General features: G+C 40.8%; 1 protein-coding gene across 1 annotated transcript; it reads right to left on the bottom strand.

Moving 5' to 3' along the window:
- Positions 1-137: 137 nt before the first annotated feature.
- LOC111238201 (FERM domain-containing protein 4B-like) lies at positions 138-23565 on the bottom strand. Its single transcript, XM_022767610.1, has 24 exons — positions 23447-23565; positions 13881-13946; positions 12914-13008; positions 12675-12767; positions 12271-12355; positions 11861-11917; positions 11746-11768; positions 10559-10642; positions 10259-10324; positions 9915-9972; positions 9741-9827; positions 8127-8203; positions 7792-7930; positions 7556-7697; positions 7213-7346; positions 6871-6987; positions 5937-6165; positions 5799-5852; positions 5526-5673; positions 5119-5286; positions 4120-4904; positions 3257-3395; positions 2751-2830; positions 138-325 (listed from the first exon to the last, which is right to left on the bottom strand). The coding sequence occupies exons 2-24, from the start codon at positions 13944-13946 to the stop codon at positions 138-140; spliced, it is 3114 nt and encodes a 1037-aa protein (XP_022623331.1). The 5' UTR covers positions 23447-23565.
- Positions 23566-24507: the final 942 nt, after the last annotated feature.

Below are 24507 nucleotides of genomic sequence, written 5' to 3'. Positions count from 1 at the left end.
TCAGGAGAGAGCAAACTGGGAAGCCTCCGACTGTGACTTCAGCTAGAAACGGTTTGCCCCTGCCTCATGCGGAGTCTAAAATTAAACCCTGTGAACTGCATGGAAGATATTTAAGGTACAAGCAGGGGAAAGACATGCTAACATTCTTTTTTCAGCGCCTTCTCCCAGCTGGCCTGGCCGTCAGGATCTTTTGGGATGACAGTTGCTTCAGTCACTATTGACAGCAGCAGGTGGACCATTTTCACAGGCCTGGTGGGAGGGGTAGACTCTCCACTGCACACTGAACTCTTCCCAGAGCTCTCCAGAAGACATAACCTCTGAAGTGCTGCACAACAACAAACACATGAGCCAGAGGAGATGGTTTGTCTTCAGGGGAATAGATACTCACAGTTTGAGAGAAGACGCCTCCTCTGTCTGACATTTTAGATTATAACTCAAAGCAAAGTTTCATATATGGCCTGCGATAAAACTCAAGTTTTATTTATATAATAAATAGAAAACTTTAATGGAGTAGTTTGACACAGCATGAAGACTGGATAATCCAGCATAAATACATGGAAACCCAAGGCTGGCTCTTTCCAGTGATAACAAAATCAGCCTACCAGTATCTCAAAAGCTCACTTATTCACTTTTCATATCTCATTTGTGTGTAAAGATTTGTGGTTAAACAGTTATGGTTTAATTTCCTGGTGCAGAGCCAGACTGCTTCCCAACTTCCAGCTCACCAGCTGGCTGTAGTCTCATATTTAATAGATATTAGAGTTCTGTTGATCTTCACGTCTAATGCTCAGCAATAAAGAAATTTCCCAAAATATCAAACTATTCCTTTAAAAGGTTACTCAATTACTAAATAGCAGAACCTGTTGTTTACCACCCACCCACACACACCTCTTAAAGAAAGTGACAACAACTATCTATGTGTCACACATGTATTTATTCACATCCTTGTTCCCAGTGGAAAATATTATATGACGACATCTAACAACATGTAACTACACACTGACTGTACAAATATGTGAGAAAACAAATAACGAGACATGAATATGGTTTTTTTTTTTTTTTTTACGGCAGTGGTCTTCTGTAAATATAAAAAGAAGTTCTTATCAAAAGATCAATGTTCTCACCATGCATTTTTAAAACACAATACGGCACCAACAAGGACAAATGATTCTATAAACAATATTGACATAATACATTCTGATCCAAAGTTTAAAGAAAGGAAGAAATGGAAATTCATCAAATACACAGTCTGCTCTAATGATGATCAAATCGGTTCTTGTCATGTCACATTAGTGAACATTTCAAGCTTCGTTTTCAATTCGGATGTTGTATTTATGAATACTTTTTATCATATTTTGCTGACATGAAAGTGGTGAAAATCATTTTATTCTATAACCTACTGTTTTGTATAAGGCAGTAGCTAGTTCCTGTTAAAATACATGGAGTTGGGTTTGGTAAAAACACACGTTGCCTCATCTGTTTTCATCTTTGATACACAATATCGTTTGTGCAACATCTTAAAGTTATTTTGACACATTCTCATCTGCCTGTACAATTCATCCAATCCAAGGCACATGGGAAAGTCATTCAAGAGTGTCATCACTGTGTTCAGAGGTTACTTTAAACATGAGGACAGCGTACACCTAGACTCTGCCACTTGCCACTCCCCCTAGATGGAGTTATGGCAGCCAAAAAGTTTGTGTACAGCTTGTGTTTCAACTTCATCCCCTTCATGTGCTGCTGGCCATGGCTTTATTTGTGCCAAAATTTTGGTTTGGTCCTCTTCAGTGGATGCTCATGTAGCTTCCGTCCAGGTGAAATCTGTCCAACAAGTGACACAAAAATATGTCAAATATATTGTAATTCAACCGGTTGAGAACAAGGAGCACACGACCGAACCTTGTGATAAAACGGAGGAATGGAAATGAAAATGCAATAAACCAAAGAGTCCACATCACTTTGTGAGGATGTACAGCATGAGCTTCATGGACTAAACGGAAACTTCCTACTTGGCAGCTGGTCAATATCTCAACAACTAATGGATAGATAACCAGGAAATTTGGTTCAAACATTCATCGCCCTAAAAAGATGAAGACTGCCAACTTCAGTGACTTTTCCTCCTCAAGGTTGAAATTTTCAATTTTTAGTAAAATGTCTTAACAACTATTGGATGAATTACCATGAATATTTGCAGGGGCATTAATGTTCGCCTCAGGCTGAATTGTAATAACTCAAGTGATGCCCTTAATTTTGCCATCATCAAGTCAAAATTTTAATTTGTCAAATTTTTTTGTTTTATGACCAAATATCTGCAGAACAAATGACATTCCCAGGCAAATGTTAGCATGATAACACACATGATAAACCTTAATATGCTACCTGCTAATGTTAGCATGTAGTTCAAAGCACTTGTGCTTAAGTCCAGCCACACAGAGCTGCTAGCATGGCTCTGCTAATCATGTGATAAACACTCTCGGGTATGTCCTTGCTTTTAATATACGTCATACATCAAGATACTGACTGAAATACTTTTGAGAAAATATAAAGATGCTGTGCTTGAAGAAAAAAGAAACAGCAAACCACAATATGAACATGTGGATGATTTGATTAAATAATCTATAAAGAAGTAACACACGGATGAGGATGGGATGTCAAAATGGAGATGACTGGCAACACGACACAACACGTGACCCACTGTGTTTGGTCTCACCCTTAAGTGCTAGAATGGTTGTCTGATGGTTCATCTGTACTAGTGGCCTCATCACCAACCACCTCAACTGACTCAGAATTTTTAGGCATTGTGTCAGACACTTTGTTTTCTGGAGAAAATCTGCACACATGAGCATTAATCATGAGTCAGGACAAGAGGGAGGGAGGGAAGAGAGAGAGAGGAGATCCTCACGGTTACATTCTTTATGAGCTAAGTAGTTTCAGGTCACGTTGGCAGAATACAATGAAAAGATACAACCTTTTTATGCAAGAAGAGAGCAATACAAAGTGATCTTTCATTTACAGAGGCAGAGCAGCACGAAAAAACCAAAGCCTTGAACTGCAACAGACATGCATTAAAGGAAATGCAAGTGACACCGGCATCTGTACCTGCCACTGAGCCCTGAGCTGAATCCTCGACATAGCAACCAGCACTTTATCTTCTTCTATATTCCACTAATAACGAAACTGCAAGAACAACACTCAATTATCTGTGACTGGCTCACTTCCTCTTGCATCTACAGCTTCAGCGAACTACAGCACTCACCGGCTGTGTGTAGGACTGCGGTTGTACGGAGTGGAGTGAGCTCCAGGGTGAGGGTACTGAGGTGTGACGGGTGTATCGTACTCTGTCAGGCCGACCGCCAGCTGGTTGCGCCAGTTGCCCGTGCTCTCCACTGAGGACACTGCGAACGAGACAAAAGCAAACACACTCAGTTAATGTTGGAGTGTAACTCAGGAGTAATTGTTGTTATTGGAGACACTGTTGAATCCAGCTTCACGTCACTATTGCAAAACAAACACCCCTCGCATGAAATGGCAATATATACATTACAATTAGCAACACTTGCCTGTATTTGTGTTACTCTACATTGGTGTAATTTCATATATTCATACAAATCAGAAAGGATATCATTACTAACTGGTTTTGGAAATACAGTCCCAACTTGGAAAATAGGTTAAACATTTTTTAACATGCAGAACTTGTGTGACTTGAATGTAATATTAATACATGAGAGGCACAAACTGGGACTAATTTCCTCCCACCCTTACGTTCTTGGCACCTTACGAAAGCTTTGGATGCAGGATGTAAAAGAGCCTCCACTGAAACGCGCATAAATAAAACTGTCTTGGGTGTGTTAGCAGTTTTTTAAGGCAAGGTGGAGGAAGTCACACTGAGGGAGGACAACATAACTCAAGTGAACAAATTAAATGTGGAAATAAAATAGCATCGCTGGCAGGATGCGTACACATCACACAGACCCTGCTGGCTGATATGTATTATGTAAGAAACAACTAAAAGCAGACTGATATGAAAATATATCCAACACTAGTTTAGAAGAACAAAAACTGTTTTTACTTCCTATGTCTTCCTAATTTTTTTCAAACAGCTCAAGGATATTGTCTCACCTGAGGAGAAGGAGGTGGTTCTGCTGGAGTGGCTGAAGGCCGCTGGCATGGTCTGGTAGCCCAGGCTGAGCTGAGAGCCGCTGTCGAAGTCATATCCAGCCAGCATCCCCCTCCCTCCATCCCTGTGGCCCCTGCTCCGGTGATACCAGCCTCTCAGATGCTCTGCCACCAGGGCCTTCTGCATGTTCTTGGCCAAGAGCTCATTTCTGGGCCCCTCTCTGTTCCGCGGTGGCCTCACTGTCGCGTAGGGATTCTGGGACAGACTATCTGCCCGGTCACTGCTATAGTGCCTGAATCTGTCATGTCCATGATACCCATTTATTTGGTAGGAAGGGTTGACGTTGTAGTGGCCTTCGACTTCATTCTCATACACGTAGGCACCGTTAGCGAAAGGCTCGATGTCCGAGCAGGGGTAATCGGTGACGTAGTAGGGACTAGGTGCATAGTGTGCTGAGGCGTCACATGAATAACTACAACCAGAATGGTGCTGGACCAAGTTGGGCATACTCCCGGTATTTCCATACACTTCCACCTTCCTGTGGAGACGATGCATGGTTGAGGTGCGGGAGTCCAGAGTACTGTAGTGGGAGTTGGCTGCCCCGCAGTAGTCCAGACTGGACTGACTAGTGTAGGAGGAGCAGTCCTCTAACACCTCTGTGCTGTTGCTGCGGTGGGCCTGTGACAAGATAAACACTGGCTTTTCCGAGTCTGTGTCTTTTCTCAGTCGAGGTTGTGACTCCAGACTTCCGCTGCGATGCCTGAAGCAATGAGGAGACCCCTCCGACCTGGAGAAGGGACACAACTTTTAAACCGTTTCTTAAAAGAATAAAATCAGTTATAAGATATTATTTCCAGATTTGTTAGTAAAATATGGGTTAGAAGTTTGTATGAGAGCTTTAGTTAAAGGTTGTGCACAAGCAGGGAGTGGGTTGGAGTGAAGTTATTATTGAGGAGAAGGACAGATTTTGGGTTGGCAGTGCTGGGGAGAAGAGATCACACCTGAGCTGGCTGCTGCTGTAGGCATTGCGGGTCATAACCGGGGTGGGAGGCATGCTGCGTGGATCTCTAGGAGGTCTGGGAAGGGTTTTATAGGGACTACTGTGGGTGGAGGAGACCTCTCTTGGATTCTGGTAGTAGTGGGAAGCCTCCTGACCTTCAAAAGCTAATCTAAAAGGGTGTGGTATTGGGAGAGGATCACAAAAAAAAAAGAAAAAAAAAAGAAAAAAAAAAAGGGATGAGACTTGAGGTAAGGAATGAGGATGCAAACATGACACAACATATATTATGGATTCTGCCAAAACATGATATCACTGCTTCATTCCAAGAACACGTAAGCTTTAAATAAAATGTAAAGTTGTGAAACAAGTTCTGCTTTCCATAAGACCTCATGGGAACCGTTTCCCCACCTGCTGTGGTTCTTGTTATTGTGATTTTCCCTCGGAGATGCCTGTCTATCCAGATCATATTCTGCCCCCAGCGATCGCATTGGACTAAGCTGAGGGGAAACTTGGACTGACCGTGAGCGTGGCCTCTGGCTGACGCCGTCTGAGTCATCTGAATACAAAAGGCAAAACAGAGTAAAAATTCTGAAACACTGTATTTGAATAACAGCCATTTGAAAAATTAGTACGGCAGGTCAGATGATTTTAATGCACCAGAATGTGTGCTGTCTGACTCACCATCATCCAGTGGGAGACTAGACAGGGAGCTACAGTCTGAACGGACGAGTTCATCTGGTGAAGCAGAAAATAATTCCATGTTTATTATGAATATAGCTAAATGATTAATGCAGGAACACAGGTCAACGTGCACCATACCTGCAATGATTACTGAGGCCCGCTGCGTGGGCTTTTTTCCCTTCTTGATTCTGTACTGGTTCATCTCATCCTCTATCTGCTGGAGTTTGTGCATGGCATCCAAACAGTTTCTTCTCCTCTTCTTCTTGACTGTTTTGCACAATTCTGGCTCATTTGCAAGTTTCTTAGCCGCCTCCACAATCTTTTGCTGCAGGGCAAATCTGCTCTCCAGGTTCCTCAGGAAAGGATCCTGCACAGACCACAAGCAGCACGTCCCCAGAGATACCAATAAGTTATAAGTTCAGCTACACATCAGGAAATCAGGAAATAACCTAATCATTATCTGATTTCCCTATTAATTTAAAATGCATAACAAACTATATCTAATTAAGTCTTCGTGTCATGTGGACCCTTATTTAAAATCAATTCTTAAATAAGCTGCAAATGCAATACTGTCATATTCTGCAAATTAGCAGCTGACTGAGCTAATGTTGGCTATGTAGCGATAGGCAAACTTAAAAATAGCTCTTTTAAAAATGGGTCAAGAATCTATAGTTTCTTTTTTTAAAAAAGGCTACAACTGCTGAGCGCTGTACTTTTAAGCAAACATTTCTCAAACAGGAGTAATTAGTTGTTGTTTTTTTCATCTACTAAGTAAATATTTGCACCAACAGAATGGTGCCTGTGGGATTGACTCAAAATAAACTACAGTGCCCATGTTCATCAAATCAATGATTTTGGACAACAGAAGATGTCTATTAACTACTTGCTGTTTGTGATCTTTACATGGGTTTTGTTGACAACAATTAAAAAAACGGGAAAAAATTGGAATTAGCCGCATCAACTTCAACATAAATAGAACAAACAGTGTGAGACACACACACAAAAAAAAAAAAAAAAAATCAGGCAGGAATTGCTGCTGCATTTTGATCTAAGAGCACCATCAAATACAGACCTCATTGTAGGGGAACAGGTCATCTAACTTGAAAGCAGTGCCGACTCGCCGTCTGACCTGTGGCGGTCTTTCACCTGAGGAGAGTGGATACTCTTTTGGCAGCTTGCCAGTAAGCTCCTGAAAACACAAAACAACAAGTCCCCTTGACAATGAAATGAACTGAGAGTAACAGCAGAAACCATTACTCTACCGACCACACAACAAGACAGTTTAATAAAGGGAGTTCAGCAGACTGAATGTGGCTATTTACAAAAAAAGAAAAAAAGAAAAAAGAAGACTTATATGTGCCTTGCAAAATGTAGTACCAGTGCAAAGGGAAGTGTATATAAAATGATTCCTCACCGCCTCTCGCAGGCAAATCTTTTTCAGTTCTTTTGTTTTCTTGGCCAAAATATCTTGGATCTCTTGTTCTTTTTTTCTCAGCTCGGAGAGTTTCTCTTTCTTCTGTTCCTCACTCATTTCAGAGTCTGCAGAACCTGCGAAAACAGTATTCTGACTGTTTATATCCTCATATCCAAAAAATGCCATCCATGTTACTCTTCAACTTGTCATTTTTTTTTTTATTCACAAACAGCTCATCGTTTATGTTTTACAGCTCAGTCGGAGACAGTTGTGAGCACAAATATGATCTGAAATAATAGCTTAATGCAGACCTGCTGCATGAACTGAAACAATTAGAACAAACCTGTAGATACCAGGCTCCCATTGCTGGCTGTTATGAAGTTATTCTTTAGGCCTGTGTCTCCCAGTCTGTTCATTTTTGCTCCTCCGTGCTCCGTGAGATCCATGGCGATTTCCTCCAAACTCCTTGCTGTTCCTAATTTAGCCTGAAAAAACAAAGAATATTGTGTAAAACAAAGATTAGCAGATGTGTAACTCAGTATTTAAAATAACAGGCAGTAACTGATGACTGACACTTACTTTGCTTTGCTTTCTGTCCAAGTAAAACTGGTGCTGGCTAATAGCCATGACCCAAATGGTTTTGATCAGAGAATGGCTGGCATACCATGTGTGGATAAGTAGCCCTGTCTGCCCAAAGGTGCGCTTGGTTACTGCTCTCCTGTTGCAGGGAACACACCACAAAAGAAATCTGAGGTTGATGTTACAGTTTTTGCCATATCTAATATAAAAGCTACAATGAAATGAATGATAGTGAAAAGATAGATCAGTCAGGGGTTAAACAAACATGAAAACAGAACAGTCAACTTGTACAAATAGATGAAGAATCACAAAGAGGAATCTCTCCCGCTACTCACCTGTGTGGATCATTAACTTCTACAGCAAATTTTTTTTCTCTGAAGTACAAGTTTTCCAGCTGCTTCCACTGGTATAGCTGGAGGTAAACACGGAGCAATAACAATATCTAGTTAGGGGACTTGATATTATTCTGGGTGATTCACATGATATATACAGAGACAAAAGGTGGTGCAACACCAGGAAATAACGGCTTTAAAATGTGTCCATTTGTACCTTCAGTCCAGGTGAATATTCACGTACCATTTCTAAAAATCATCTAAAATCTCGACTGACATCAAATAAACTATTACAAAAGTAGTGCAGGTGTTCTGGCCTGTTTCAACCACAGTCATTAAAGAAAGCCAACATGCACTGTCATTAGAGTCTGGGCCGCCTGGCATGCCAAGTCTGCAATAATGCAGGTGTTAAAGAGAGAAGAATACCACAAGGGGACATTACACAAAGACTCATCGCGGTATAAAACACCTTCCATGGCTCATCATGTTCCGTAACACCCAGGTGCTCACTGACAACAGCCAGATATGAACAGTCTGTTAGGGCAAATGACTCACTGTATGTCTGGACAAGATCCGAATGAGACACAAAGTTGAACACACAGCACACAGAAAATGATATTACACGTGGCTGCTGTGAGGGGTATTTTGGATCACATTCAGTAACAAGTTTAAAGAGGCTAACATTCACCCAGTTTTACTTTAAAAATGACCATTTTATAGATTGTTTTATTCAACATGCAAATTAGTAAATGTCCCAAAAAAAAGGAACTAAAGCTCAGTCTAATGCAGTCTGACTTCCAAAATTAACCAGACAAAGAAGTTTAGTATCCAGTCTTACCAGCACAATGGGTGTTCACAAGTCCCACAAGTTTGTTAAGTTATTAAATCCTCCCCGTCTTTGCTGTCAACTCACAAACACACACACATACTTTGTTCTGTCTCCTGTCAGCTCCTGACTTGTCTCCTCAGGTATTCTCAGAACATGCAGGGTGACGCCCAAATCCAGCCCCTCTCCCTTTGACATCACCAGCACACTCCCTCTTCTCCTCTCCCAAACTCACAGCTGGCTGCTGCTTGCACAATTTTGAAATTCAGCAGACAAGCATGTTCAGTGATTGTCAGGCTTCTAACAGGAAGACAATGCCAGTAAATGAATGAGAGTTGTTATGAACTTTCACCTCTTTTTTCATTTTTTATTTTAATCACAGCACTGCATGTCTGCACCCATTGACTAGACAACATAGCTTACAGATCACTCACATGGGTGTCCCTCCTATTAATTCACAAGCTAACAACAGTGGAACAGGAAAGGCAGGTTCATACTGAATGTATGATTCTCAGGGACTAAACTCATCAGTCTCATTAAGGTGAAGTGCTAGAGGTCTGACTGAGATTTTGCCACAACTTTTCAAGTCTGGCCTCGTCTGCAGCAGCTAAAGCCCAGCCTTTGTTGGAGTGAAGTAGATGATGCATGAATAAGAGCTGGTGAATCAACACGCTATGTGCAACAGCGGGAATCCTTACCCCATGCCCTGTGCTATCATGTCCACAGTCGGATTAGTGAAGCAGAGAAACAGCAGCAGCCATTTTGGAGAGCGAGCTGCAGGAAATGTTTACCTTTCGAGGTTTTAATTTATCCTGCAGGTCGTACTGGCCGATGCCCTTATAGCTGATTCCAAGCCACCATGGGATCCCTTGTTTATCCTGTGAGGCAAGAGCACAGCTGATATGGCTGACTCAGTTTCAGGCGTAACAGCTGTCATTTTGCATTGATCACAGCAGAGGACCTACCTTAACTTCATAATAGTGCACGCCGTACGTGGGCAAGGATTCCACTAATGTCAAATACCTAGAGCGAGAGCAAAGCTTTATCAAAACCACAAGCTGCTATTTCAACATCCACATGTGGTTTACCTTGGAAGTGTGATGATAGCCCTGGGAATTTGATATCTGTCCAGAGAATCAGTGTGACTCATTGTACTGCAACTGAAGAGGCGCTATTGATTTCTATCAGCTGATAAGAAAGGGTATGCCAAAGAGAGAGAGGGTCGTGCTAATGGAGGTGAAAGGAAGATGAATGAACTTAAAGCTTAGTAACATTCACTGTCTAATTACACAAATTTTTCAGTACTTACTGCACAATGGCTTGTCCTCGGGACAACCCTTTCAGCTGTTTATAATATTCAATTACTCGATCCTCACTGCAATGGCACATAAAGAAGACGCCCATTTACTCTTTAAACAGGTGCATATTATCAGATTAAGCAATTCTATTGTTGGTTAAATGATTATAACGGAGTGAAAACTTTCACTTAACCTCAAATAAAAAACAAAAGCAAGAAGAGTGAATGTTTTTCAGGTCAAGGCTAGAGGACTGCATGATGTACAACGTGAAGGCATTTCAGACTTCAAATAAGCATTTCCTGTAAGCGTACCAGTATGCAAGTGATGGGTGTTCCTTGAGTACTTTGGTGGGAAGAGTTGGTAGCTTCTTCAACTCAGCTCGAGTGTTTTCATCACTGAAACAGAAATTAAAGTTCTGATAACAGTCTATAAGACTACTTAACTGCACTTCCTGGATTTACTCAAGGTACTTCTAATTTATTTCAATATTCACCTACTTCACACTCCACAACATATCAGAAGTAAAGCTTTGACGTTTTGCAATAAAGCATATCTGAGGTTCATAAAATATGATAAACTGTAAAGAATAACTACACAACAGTAGTTAAAATTAGCAACATCTATAACATTACTATGCTCCTTAAACATTTATGCAAAAGTAATATCAATCTATTAATAACATAACACTTAAAGGGCCACTCTGCATAAGGAGCACTTTTACTTTTTGCTACTTTAAGTACATTTGGCTTGTAAAACGTATATACTTTTATTTCAGTAAAATTTGTATTCTTAATTAGTGTATTCTTACACTGTAGTACTGTGACTTGTTTGAATAAAGTATCTGAATACTTCTCCCATCATGGTCATTTAGACTTTGTATACATTTTATTTTCCAACGTGAGTATCTACATTCCGTTTCAAAATACTGACTCCTTATTTTTTATTTTTCTACAAGTGGTAAAATTTAAACACACTGAGTCTAAAAAAAAATGGAATGAGCCAATACAAGTAGGTTTTTAAATTGTATATAAGCTCCCCTCAAGTTGCTTAAATCCCTCCAACAAGACATGACCTCAGTGTCCTCCACACTTAGCAGCTACAGTGATTATAAAGACTTTACTCTCATATTCTCAAACCATCTCACAGACCAGCTGCTGGCTGAAGCCAGGTGGGGACCTACACAAAGACCTGCAGTATTTCATCAGAACACTACAAGCATATAATATTGAAAGGCATCTCTGTTAGCTGTTAACTACAGCTAAAAGCTGCTCTCTGCAGTGTAAAGGTGTCTCTGCTCTGGTGCTTGGCTTCTATCAGCACTGTGAGATTCATTAGTTGCCTGGTGCAAGCTGCTCAGCACTCTGCGTTAAGCCCCACATAACACTGCTATTGATTTTGTTGTCTGCATTGAAATAAGTGACCTATTGAATGTCTTGGCTAAAAGCTCACTACTAACTGCTGTTAAATACTTTGTACCCAGATGATAATGCGCTCTTACCTTGTGTAGTCTCCCTTAGCCTCCTGGTGATTAAAAACAAGAACATCTTATTAGATTGCATGCTTTTAGATGCAGCAAATTAATGTATGCATATGTGGCTATTAAAAGCACTAACCTGCAAAGCATTTGCAGCTAATTTGAAGACGTTTTCACTTTCCACTTCAATGATCCCCTGAGAGAAATAATAAAACAACAGGATAAAAAATAAATAGGATGCAGAAAATGAGGTCTATGTGGAGAAAGCTTTCTATATCCAAACATAGAATCTTCTCTGTGCTGCCCTACAATAACCTCTCGAAATGAACCCTTGTGTTTTTCTACTTTCTTAGACTGTCTGCTTTACATTCCAGCCGGCAGAGTGAGAAAACTGTGCCCTGCAGCCACTGTGTGCTGAGCTGTGAGGTGCTGCAAGGGTCCAGAGACAGTGAATCATCCGGAAGCTGCTGAGAAAAAAAAAACACATCTATGGCAGGATCATTTCTCATTGCTTCAAACCACAGAAAAAAACAAGAGAAAAACACTCACATTGTAGACAGCAGATTTCGCATTCAGGAAGAATAACTCCACCGTTATGATGTCCTTCAGCTGCGTTATGTTCTCTACATAAAACCTGCGACGGGAAAAAAGCAGATGCATACACAACAAATTTAGGGTGAAACCCGAGATAACTTGTCACTTTGATGTTGCTGCACATAGGAAATCCTACATTTCCAATACTCTCTGTCAAGTGCTTGCTTTGGTGAGCAGTGTGAGGTGAGAGTGATGTGCAAAGGCCTGACAACCACCAGCTGGAGACATTGATATTTATTTTTCAAGACAATCAGAGTAGGAATATTTTACCACAGAACTACCCTGGACATAGTACATGTCAGCAAAGTAGCGCTCCCTGCTGGAGAGCTTGTGCTTTGCACAAGGGGATGAATTATTACCTGACCAGGAAGTTGAGGGCAATGGGCCCGGGCTTCTTCGAAAAGTCATGTTCAAGAACTCTGCGGTCCATCTGCAACCACTTACGCTGACCACTGCAATAGCAAACAGACTGACGTGTCAGAAAGCTGCTTTTTGTACACATCTGTGCGCACACACGCACACACACATACACACATACATTTATGGACATCTGTAAATATTCAAACCACTGGAAAAATAAATGGAACAATTTACATACTTGTCATCAAAAAATGCGAGTCCAAAGAATTCCTTTTCTTTGAGGTTGAAGTGGGAGGACACCAAGTCGAGGAGTTCGTACGACAGCAGCTTCGGCTGTGAAGGAAGATTTAGATTTAATGGGAAACTGACCGTAATCAGAACTATCAGGTAAACATCCCTACTAAAATCATTCAGACAATTTCCTTGATAAATGTCTCACGGATAAATGTTTGGTCTGTTGTTTCCTTTCTTCCCAAGAGAAGTCAGACTGAGAGGTCAACTAGAGGGCAGAATGGGACTGGCACTGACACTTTCAACAGTGCACATACTCAGGTGCTAAATCCAGGTCGTACTGCTGCAGATGTGTTCTTCCTGCTCAATGATTTAACCTGCTTCATGATCATACATTTTGAGGGAACGTGATGGAGGAAATAATACTTCCCTAAAAACCCTTTTCACAACTTTTGAAATACATTTCCACAGAAAACATACCACATTAGTCATTACAGAACAGAAAAAATCTGTATTACATTTCTATACCTGCACTACCTGATTTTTTGGCCACTTGGGCACAGATGACAAAAGTAACCTCAGTTGGGAGCAAAATGATCATTTTTTTGGAGCATGTTTCCGTTCACCTGCCAGATTCAATTCTAATATTCATCCATCTTTTAACTCCGGTTTGGTCTCCACCAACTCCAGAGGAAAATATCTGGCTCTTCACCAGCTAGTAAATAACTTTCTTCTGTTTGATGCTGAGTAGGTAGTATACAGTGGGTTTTTATGGCTTTTACAATGAAAACAGCTGCCGCGTGCAAAATAATGAAACACTCCATCGAGTTGAGGGGAACTGCAAAGTCAGCTGATAATTCGGTATCTGTGATTCGTCATCACAAGTGATACCTTTCACATTACACATAGTCATTGAATCCATTGTTAGTATAAAAATAGTAATTGTAGCCACTTTAAGTCAAGAGCATTCGTACCTGAACCAGCAGCTCCAGCTTCCTGTCATCCAGCAGCTGCACTTGGCACAGCCTGCCCTCAGTCATCTGCAGGGGGACAGAAAAGAGGAAGCTCAAGGCTTGTGACCCAGATTGCAAACGATTCATCATCACAAGGGACAGTGACATAAGGATCTTGTGTATTACTAATGTTTTTACCATAGTGGCAGTACATCATACACCACTTTTCCTATTTCTACAACATCTAGAAACAAGAAAATAAAGAGTTGAGAGAAAGTCTTTTTTTTTTTTTTTATAAACAGTTGCCATATTGACTATCAGCAGTCAAACAGAGCAAAGGCCTTGGTGGTAAATACAGTGATCCTTTTCATGGAAAAAAAAAAGCACTGACGTTGTTAATGACAATAAAACCATTGTCTTAAGGATTTGTTGCCATAGCAACCAAAGGAAGGATTTCTTCCATTTCGAATCTTTTGCATTTAACTTTTGCTCTTTCAGTCTCTCAGCTGTTCCAGCATTTGATAAACAAACATCCAGTGGTGGAAAGTAACTAAGTACTTAAGTATAGTTTTGAGGTTCTTAAACTTCACTTGCACATTTCCACACGAAATGTAAGTGTATAAGTATAGGCCTAAAGATGAAACTATCCAACAATATATAATTTATACAATATATAAACGTAAAGATGTTCAATTAGCTTCATCTCCACCAGCTGCTCTGATGTGAATTTAACCATAACAGTTAAATGACATAATACGTAATAACAGAACGTTTTCAGGGGTATTTTTCTGCTCCGACTACTTTTACTTTGATATAATAACATTTTTCTGATAATTACTGTTGTATTGTTATCTGAATACTGCAAAAATATTCATGGTTTTCCAGTGTTTCACCTTAAACAATGAAACATTTGTGCATCTCGTTCCATCCAGCAAGCAACTTTTTATAGCAGTAAGCCACAGCTTCATATCAGATTCTGACTAAACTCTGCATCCATTAAATTCAGTGCTCTGGTACTCGTGCCCACATGATAAGATCATGTTTGTTTGCTTGTGCGAGATCATTTTAACCACAATGCCCTTCAAAAAAAGCTTCTTGTGATGTCAGAGTCAGGCTGACCTACTGGGAGACACTGAGAGCACCATTTACTCCATAAATCAAATAGCCGGTAAAAATGACAGATTGAGGTTAACCAGTTTTACAACAAAACCTGCACACAAACTGAAAAAAAAGCACTCTGAACACATCCAACAGCCTTCTCATCTGACAGAATGAGGCTGATCACAACTTCTAACACTTGGACTGAGTGAACTGAGCAGCTGCGGTACCTGGTAAACCTCTCCAGGGAGAGTGCAGGTGTGGATGCATCCCTGACCAGACTTCATCCTTTAATAAGAGTCTCCTCTTGGATCCAGACCATGAAATTGTTAGCTCCAACTGAGCAGCACCAGACAAATCAAGATTAACCAGCGACGTCCACCCAGGTTATTGACCGACTGACTGACTAAGCAGCCAGGCCTTTGCTGTGTGCGGTGACGGCTTATAGAGTGTGGCCAGTTCACGAGAAATCAGCAGCTGACTTAATGAGAGCTGACTGGGTCAGACTCCTGACCATTGTTTAGGGTTTACAGCTTATTAATATGAACAATATAGGTCAGACAAGAAACATAAGTGGTTAATATGAGGCAGTTAAGCATGCCTATAATGTCTGCTGATAGTTTAATTTACTTTGCCCTCTTTTCACTAGTGTGCTGTTCTGCGGCTGAATGGATCTGAATCTGGATATCAGGTTTCTCTTGCTTCCTCTTGCTGAAATTTTAACTGAGTGATGTTATTTGATTATAGATGCAAGAGAGATTTCCACTAAAGTGACTGAAACAACTCATTTTGAAACAAGACATTTTACTTTGCACATACTTTCTCATTGATTCTTTCCTTGCACTGCACTAATAAATGATTACGCAAACTGCCCTGCTTCCTGAAAGCGACTGAGCACACCCTGTCACTCCTTTAAATTACAGCATCTGTATTATTTTAATGAGCACTTTGTCAATTACAGCCCCTGAATAATGTGTCTTTCTTATCGCCGCCATAAATTTTTCTTCCATGATCTAAATTAAAAGTGCACATTCAATAAATCCAATTAATTTGGAGTGTGGCTACTCCTGACAATCACAAAGAGTATTATTACATTGATTTGAGCTCGATTTGGATATGACTGCATCATGGTGGGGTCACACAATGTGTTTCTGTAACAACTGACATGTACAGTGAGGGTATTGGCCACTAGATGGTGCAGGATTATTTTCCTATGTGAAGAAGAAGTTCATATAGAGAAAATGGCCACTCAAACAAACACGCACCACTGAGGAATTTTCATAAGCACTTATTAGCTTAGCAGACGAGAGTCTAATTCAGCTGGGAGAGCTCGCGCTCATGCAATATAGATGAAATGAGTGGAAGGAGGAGACGTGATTTTTAGGAATCCACACCATTAATCATCTGAGAGCTATAATCACTACAAGAACTGCTATTTATATCTGGGTGAGGAGCCCAGCAACCCTGACTAACCCCACAGTGTCTCAGTAGTGACACAGAGAAGAGACTTTTATCAAATGGTACAGACAACGAGTGACAAGTGCACTGGCTGCGATTTTAAAAGTTGTGTTTTTCTCAGTAATTACAAATGCACACTGGTAATCATTTTCAACCTTCGTTCGATGTCTCAGAGCTGGTGTAGCTCATCCCAGAAAAGCAGACAGTGCTGCTTGGTCGACCAAACACAACCTAATTAACCTCAATAAAGGGCCAGCCTTGGACCCTGTGGGGTTAAGACAAGCATTGAACCTTCATGTAAAAAAAGACACGGAGGGAAAAAAAGAAAGAGCTGTCAGTCTTTGTGTTTGTCTCTCGAGAGACTGGACAGGCGCTGGTTGAGTACTGCGCCACAGGGTGCGGGTTTGGCTCCAGTCTGGAGCCTGAGGTTGGCATATAGACAGCTTCTTTTATGTGTGCTACAGTGCAACATCCCAGTTGAGCCTTGGTGAAGGTGCAGATGTGGCCTCACTGACGAAGAAACAAAGAATAACCATGTTCATTAAAATAAGATACAACCTTGTACAACGCAGAGATGTAAATCCTCCTGATGATGAGCAGGTGTTGTAAAGCAATCAATTCCTCATTTTATAATAGCTCGTTAATAGTGAAAAATAATGCAATATCAAGCTTGAAACATGTACAATGAGCTCACAGGAGAATTTCTGTCTCCTGAGTAAACTGTCTGTCAGTGTTTAATACGTCACACTGGTTAAATGTCATGTCCAGACTGCAGCCTGTCTTATCTCAGTTTCCCATTTTCATGCATTATTGATGAAGGCTGGTATCACACACAAGTCAGTTTCTGCTCCATGCTTACACGCTGTTTTGAAGACACCCGCTGCAATCGTAAAAACATGTCAATTATAATAGTTATTATGATATAAATAACACATTCCCAAACTATTTTAATTTACAATTTTGAGAAAACCTGTCCAAATTATTAGAATCCAGTATGACATATGACCCACAAAGACAAAGACAAGAAACCCAGAGAAATAAAAGTAAAAATGAGTTCCAGTGGCTACAATCAGACTTCCTAACAGGATGTGATATCCAATACATTGTGATGGTAAAGGGAAACACACCAAGTTCTGTGTTTTGAGTGCATGAGATCTTACAGTTCCTCTGTTAAAACAAAGTACAATCAGCAGATCAAGTTCTATAGCTGCACCTGATGTGTCTCTGACCTTTGTCACCTGACCGCCTGGTAACGATAGAGCGACATGCACAAGGTGTGTTAAAGACGAACTCCACCGATCGCACATCAAAGTCTGTTTGTAGGTCTTGGGGAGTATTGATGCGTAAGTAAACTAGAATGGCATTCAGTAGAGCACACACCTCCACCAAGGCAAAACAATCCTACACGTCTGTGAGATCCCGATTTTTTTTTAATCTGGATCCAGATAATGAAATTGCACTGAATTGCACAGTAAGTTCTCAACACCATCAATATGTCATATGTAGACATTATTTCCTGAAAAGTGATGAAAATGTTGAGAATGCCCTATCTCACAATGTTTAGTCAGTTAAACTGAGCTGAACTAGATAGGTACCAAAACAGAATAATAATAAACAAAATGGCCGAAGAAAAGAACATCTGCTTTGTCAACAATCCCACCAATTCCTGGATCCCCCCTTTTAACCGGATTGGCACTTTAATGAGTTCTTCCCTGGCCCATGCCTCAACCCTCCACCAAGTTTGGTGCAACTCAGTTAACCACTTTTTGTGTAATCTTGCTGACAAACCAACAAAAAGACACGGGTGAAAACATAACTTTCTTGGCAGAGGTAGTAAAAAAGTTAGGCTACATTAGCCACTACTAGCATACCCCCGAATCTCCAACTTAACTGTCAGGGGTCGATTTGCATTGTGAGTAGTGCAGGTGCCAGGTTTTGCCAAGGAAGAAGAATGCATGGCATAGCAATGACAATATCTCTGGTTGTACAGTATTGGGGGGGTTTTCTTCCTTTTTTTTTTTATTGTCCATTGTGACTAACTATAGGAGTACTCCTCCAAACACGACTTCACAGATTGACTCAAATACATAATAATTGAGCAATTGATCAAATTATAAGTCATTGTTTTGGTCTTTTTAGAGGTTCTAGTTCTACTGAAGAAATCCCACTGACTGGATGCTTCACTTGTATTTGTATTAGCAGTCCAAAAATAAAAGGCCCACATTAAAGCCTAAAGGTAAAACTAGACAGAGGAGTCCAGTCACAGAACAAAAAGCCAGCTGGTTAGAGAGACAGTGGGCTGAAGGATACAGCACAGGATTATCTCCTCACCTCATATCTCATCATGACTCATGTTGTCAGCGGTCAAAAGGTATCTGTCTACCATCATCTCCCAGAGAGAACCAGTCTGGCTGTTTGTGATATCCGGGAAATTCATGAACACAATGAGGCTCAGGATATTATGGACACATTAGAACCTGTGAGAAATATTCATTTTTGATTTTATAACGCAGTAGATGTTTGATACAACAAAGGCAGGCAGCATCACAGAGGAGTGATTTATGTGAATGATGTCATCATGCAGTACAAATTCCTATTCCCACTCTGAAAAGGAAGTCCACAGAGGCAGTAGGACATCGTGATGTATTTTTTCATGGCTGTCCAACAACTACAAGCAACATGTACCACATTATATCATTCAGCAGTGGCCAAATGTATTTCTATCGATTTCTGTATTTTAGCACCAGAAATTAACAGCGACGACTGTCAAACTTACAAACAGAGGGATTGGAGATGAAAAGTTCGCCTAACGATACAAAACATTAAATGCAAGGAAAGTAATATTCAGTGTCACCAAGATTATTTAGCAACACAACACAAATCCAACATGACCGAGACTGTGACACAGCACTACAAGCGGCCCGCATTAATAAACCAGACAAGTTACAATAGGCCTCTCCTGTTACACACAGAAAGAAAGCATACAAGCCCACACAGTAAAATTAAGGCAATTAACCATCAACACATAGACCCAAGTAGCTACTAAATATTAAAATTTGATTTGTTTTTACTCACCCATGATTTCCTGTGTGTGTTGTTGATGGGAGCGGGGCACTCATGTCTTTAGCTGTGATGCAAGCCTCACAAAACACCTTGTTTTTTGTGGTATCATAGGCTATCCAAGGGAATTTTATTTTCCAGCTAGCTTGAAAAGTCCCTCCCTTCTTTTGTCCATCTTCGTTTCTGCGGTTGTCATTATCTTCGTTATTGCTGTTAGTAGTTTCACTTGGTGTTTTTGGTTTTTTGATCATAAATTTGGTCAAATAAGTAAGTTTCTAGCCAGCCTTGCCCTACGTTGGCGCCTAATTTGACCCCGCTATGCCGCACATGTGTTGCCTTGTGCTGGATCCGGTGGGGTGCAGCTAATGCTGGGTAGATTGGATCAATCGGATGGGCGCTCTGTGATTGGTTGCCACAGGTAGGGGCAGTATGGTAGGCGGGTTGGTCCAAAACGTGTGTTTTGATGTCCGCGTTAAGACGTCAAATTTGTACGTCTAAAGATGACAGATAATGCCGTGTTAACACGCCAGTTTTTACCCTCTTAAGAAGTTTGGACCATCAATACTTCCATGCTACTGGTTGGCGGCTACATACCCACCACTTTTCGACAGAGGGGCTACGTTTTATATATACATAGGGTATACAGTCTATGTTTCGTAAGTGGGTGCTCGGCATTTTACGTGGGTGCTCGGGCCCGGAAGCACCCACGTATCGGCGCCTATGGTGTTACTAGCAGTAGAATGGCGATACATATTCAAGTGAGGAGCCTTAGTGATACAGTCACATTTAATGTTTCTGTCCCTTCTGTTCTCAAAAGAGCTGCTTGGGTCCACAGAGTTCCAGCTGCTGTCGTAAGAACTGACCTTGAGTGATTGTGACTGTGTTAAAAAGAAGAAAAGCAACATAACCAAAGAAAGGTTCAGTGGTTATATTTTCATTTTCATCATATAGTCATCCCTTTAAATACACTGCTTAGTGGCTGTGAAGCCTGAATGGTATTTGCAGAGAAATCCTCAATGTTTAAATGAGCCAAACACTCACATCAAGTTTGTTAAAAGTTCTGTATTATAGAATATATTCTATATTCTAATCTAATAGAGACTTGTCAGTCTTTGGCCAAAGTGGTGGACCACCTGATCAACAGACAGACCAATAGTTCCATCTCTACAGCAACACTGCTACAGCATGTCTAAAAGATTTAATCACATTAAAGTTTTAAACACAACAACTGAATAAGATGATATCATAATCACACATAAAGTAAATTGTTTGAACATGTTATATTTCCTACTATTTCTGGTCTAATTGGGACAGAAATTAAATATTTCAATAATACTGAGACCCCTAGAGGCTCAGTGTTCATTTCCACCTGACAATACACAAGTGGCAAACACTATACTGAATATTTTACAGCTGAGACCTTATGAGTAGTGTAAAGTTTATTCTGACATTGATACAAGTGGAGAGGACAGGTAAGGAATAAAGGTTTATTGCTTTGGAAACATGAATGTGCTCAGCATTAATCTGGCTGTAGTGTATACTCTGGTCCAAGGGTAGCTCTAGTGAAAAGCTGATTCATTGATTTTCCACAGTGGAGTCATCATCTGGGCAACATGAGTGTGCCCCCATAGTAAATTTCTCAGCAGTGCATTTATTATATTTTGATATTTCTAGTGTAAAAGTAGAAAGTGTGACCAGATGGTGGCGCTGCAGTAAAGGTCAGAAGGTCAACAAAATGATCAGAATCTGGCCAGTATTGTGTGACATGTCTCTCTTTCTACCAAAGTATCAGGTGTGACCATCGCCTTCCTGACACCCTTCAGATTAAACCAAATGATCCAAAAAGCAGAAGTTCATATTTATATTTTTATATTAATTCCCGTGTCTATGATGCATGTGTTTTATGGATCAGTCACTGTATACAGATTGATCCGGAGGTAAAACTCTCCACCATTTATAGATCTCAAAGATCAAGATTTTCGGGTTACAGATATTTTCAAAACCCCCAAACTGTCTAAATGCAGCATCTCAGTGCAGAATTTAAATCTGGTAAAAGCACACAACACCGCACAAGACTGATTCAAAACACACAGACTAGTCTGTAAGAAGTAAGCTCTTCCAATTTTGAGAGCTTTGCCACCACTTGCCCTCATTCTTACTCTTTCACAGCTGTCCCCACTGACAGTCCTGCTATCACAAACTGCAGAGTTTCATTAGAAAAAAAAAACTGCAGTGACTTTCTGCAGAGCTCAGGGACGAGGCACTGAGGCACGGACGTGAATGGGTGGAGAAAGTGGAACATGACCAAATTACATGATGTGGATGAAGAATTAGAAGAATCTGCAGCGTCTGCAGCCTGCATCCTCATACAATGACAATGCTGACTGAGATGTGATGAAGTCATACTGATTTTTAACTGAAAACAAATGTCAGGGATCAGCTGGTCTGCTGAAAGTGGTGGTTTTGATTTTCAGGCACCAGCATATGTATAAGACAAAGTTCTGACCCCAAAGCCTCACCAACCTGTCTCACTTAAGTGATGCTGCTCTTCCATAGGCTTTCACCTTATTATATATATCAGATTTATTCTCTCTGTGCTAAGTGTATGAAGACAAGATTACTTTCCTGTCCAAAAATAGATCTCTCCCTCTCCATCTTTAGCACATTTCTCACAAAGTCTCAGGAGGCTTTGATTCCTAAATGGAAGGATGCCAGCTGAGTGCTGAGACATTTCTCAGTAGCTTCAAACAGAACGAGGAACATCTCAGTCTTGTGAGACTGTCTTACTGGAGGAGCGTGTTTATGAGGCAATGCACTGAATTGTGTTTTTTTCTGATTCCGTTTGAGATGTTTAAAACCAGAAACGTGACTTTAACGACCCCGTTGCCCTTCCAAAGAGTTTGTCAGAAATGCCTCAGAAGTCGACTGTGGTGATAAATGACACAGGACATCCTCTCCGACATAGAGGAAGAGCGACAAAGTTTCACGCTGGACACGTGTGTCATTCAGATCAGACCATCACAACAGCAATTCCTGTTTACAACGTCTGATGCTTTAAATACACTCATATGTGCGTCTCTTCCTTCGACTCATGAGATAACATCAGCAGGTCAATGTCAACCTTTGCCGGGCTCATCCTTGTTTTTCTCAAGAGTAAACATTGATCCAGAACCTGCCAGAACAATAAATTAAAAGAAGGAAAAAAATGCATGGGTTAAAGAGGAGGTAACAAAGAGGGTACCTTGGCCTACCTGCACCAAAACTACAACAACTACTGTAATGTTCTTTTTAATCCTGACTAAATATGCTTGACCCAGGTCACCAAATGTCACCACAGTCATTGCCAAACCACATAGCCTACAATTACAGGGAATGCTAATAATGCACAAAAGCCATAGAAATGTCCAGTAATAAAGTAATGCTTGAACAGACATGATTCACAGTGCTGTGAAGGGTAAAATGATGATTCATCCAGGATTTCAATATTCAGCAAGTCACACTTCCTAAATCAGCTATATACTGCACGATTCATTCAGTCCACTCAAGTAGCATATAAGCTACTTTTTAACTTAAACACACATCTAACAATAGCATCTAACATTTTTCTTTATCCACTACAATCAGCAGTGTTGCCCACAGCATCCCATAATGAGACTTGCCCACCTCAGGGCCAGTTGCCACTATGCAGGGAGAACAATGAATGTGCTACAGTAGCCTTCAGTACTGTACATGGGTGGTTTCCACCTGAGCCCCATGACTAAACAGATGTGTCAAATAAAGCCACACTCCACCTTGTTTTACAGAGGAAACACGCCAGTCGCCGCTGAGAGACAAACCCATGCTGTTGTAATTTTCATTGATGCTCTCTCTCCGGATCACACGCGAGCATGCCTCGGTCTACTTTGTCTCCTCACATCACAGCTCACTGAGGCGGACTGAACCTGCTCCATCACATCACAATATGGCCTTACCTTCGCGCTCCTTATATCCCGCTTTAGGTTATGTTAAGGTGGAGCCTCCCCTGCATAGTGATCACCCCCAGTTCAGCTTTCTCCCCGACTGCTTTTGCCAGGGAGGGGAGCCGCCGTGCAGCCGCTGTCCACGTTCATCCTCCGGTTGCCTACAACTGTAGCGCACACACTCGCCTCGTATTCAGCCACACTCACCACGCCTTCAGCCGCCGGCTATTATGTGAACAAGCCCCGCATCCCCTCCCTCCCTCCTCCCCCCGCTGCCTCCCTGCCTCCCTCCCTCCCTCTCATCCAGCAGCTGCTGGCCGGTGTGGCTCGCACTGAATCCCCATAATAATGAAGTGTGATAGCCCGAAGGCTGTGTGCTGCATCCTCACTTTCCTTTAAAATGCTCTGTATGTGCCCTGTTTAGTGTCAGCAACCAGAAGTATGAGATTATGTTTAATCTTTCATAATATTATTGCCTAGGCTATATGTAGTCTATAGGCTACACGTATTGGCTATTTTATTTAATAATTTGCCTTTAAGCAAAGTATTTGTTCCTTTGATATTCTCAGTGAATGGATTTTTTTTATCTACAAACTCTTACAATTATGCCTCAACAGGCTTTTAAATTATGGAGGCTTCGCCATATCAGTTTATTATATAGTATTTGGATTCTCATCAGTTGTTACCATGACAACAACCACTTTTCCAGGGGCCAATATTAATATATACTGTATAGCCTATTCACCAAATGTTTACTGCTACACTAGAAAATCAAACATGTACAATAACACCATTAAACTACTGAATACACCCACATAAAAACCAAACATGTGACATACAAACTAACAGAAAAACTGACTGTAAAGCATAAAAAAATTAATCTCTATACAATTGCAGATTCACTCAGCAAAAAAGAACTTTAATATTATTTTGCTCATGTATAAGTTGTTTCTTAAAATCCCTTTTCACTAGATTATTGGAATATCATATCGGAATATAAAGAACTGCAGACTATATGATCGTATACTTTTTGATTGCACTGGTTGAGGTAGCGTAACATTACCTCTCTTCAT

This window comes from Seriola dumerili, unplaced genomic scaffold (genome assembly GCF_002260705.1).
Source record: "Seriola dumerili isolate Sdu_G_001 unplaced genomic scaffold, Sdu_1.0 BDQW01001222.1, whole genome shotgun sequence".
In the NCBI taxonomy this organism is placed as follows: domain Eukaryota; kingdom Metazoa; phylum Chordata; class Actinopteri; order Carangiformes; family Carangidae; genus Seriola; species Seriola dumerili.
This window is presented reverse-complemented; position numbering and strand designations above follow the sequence as displayed.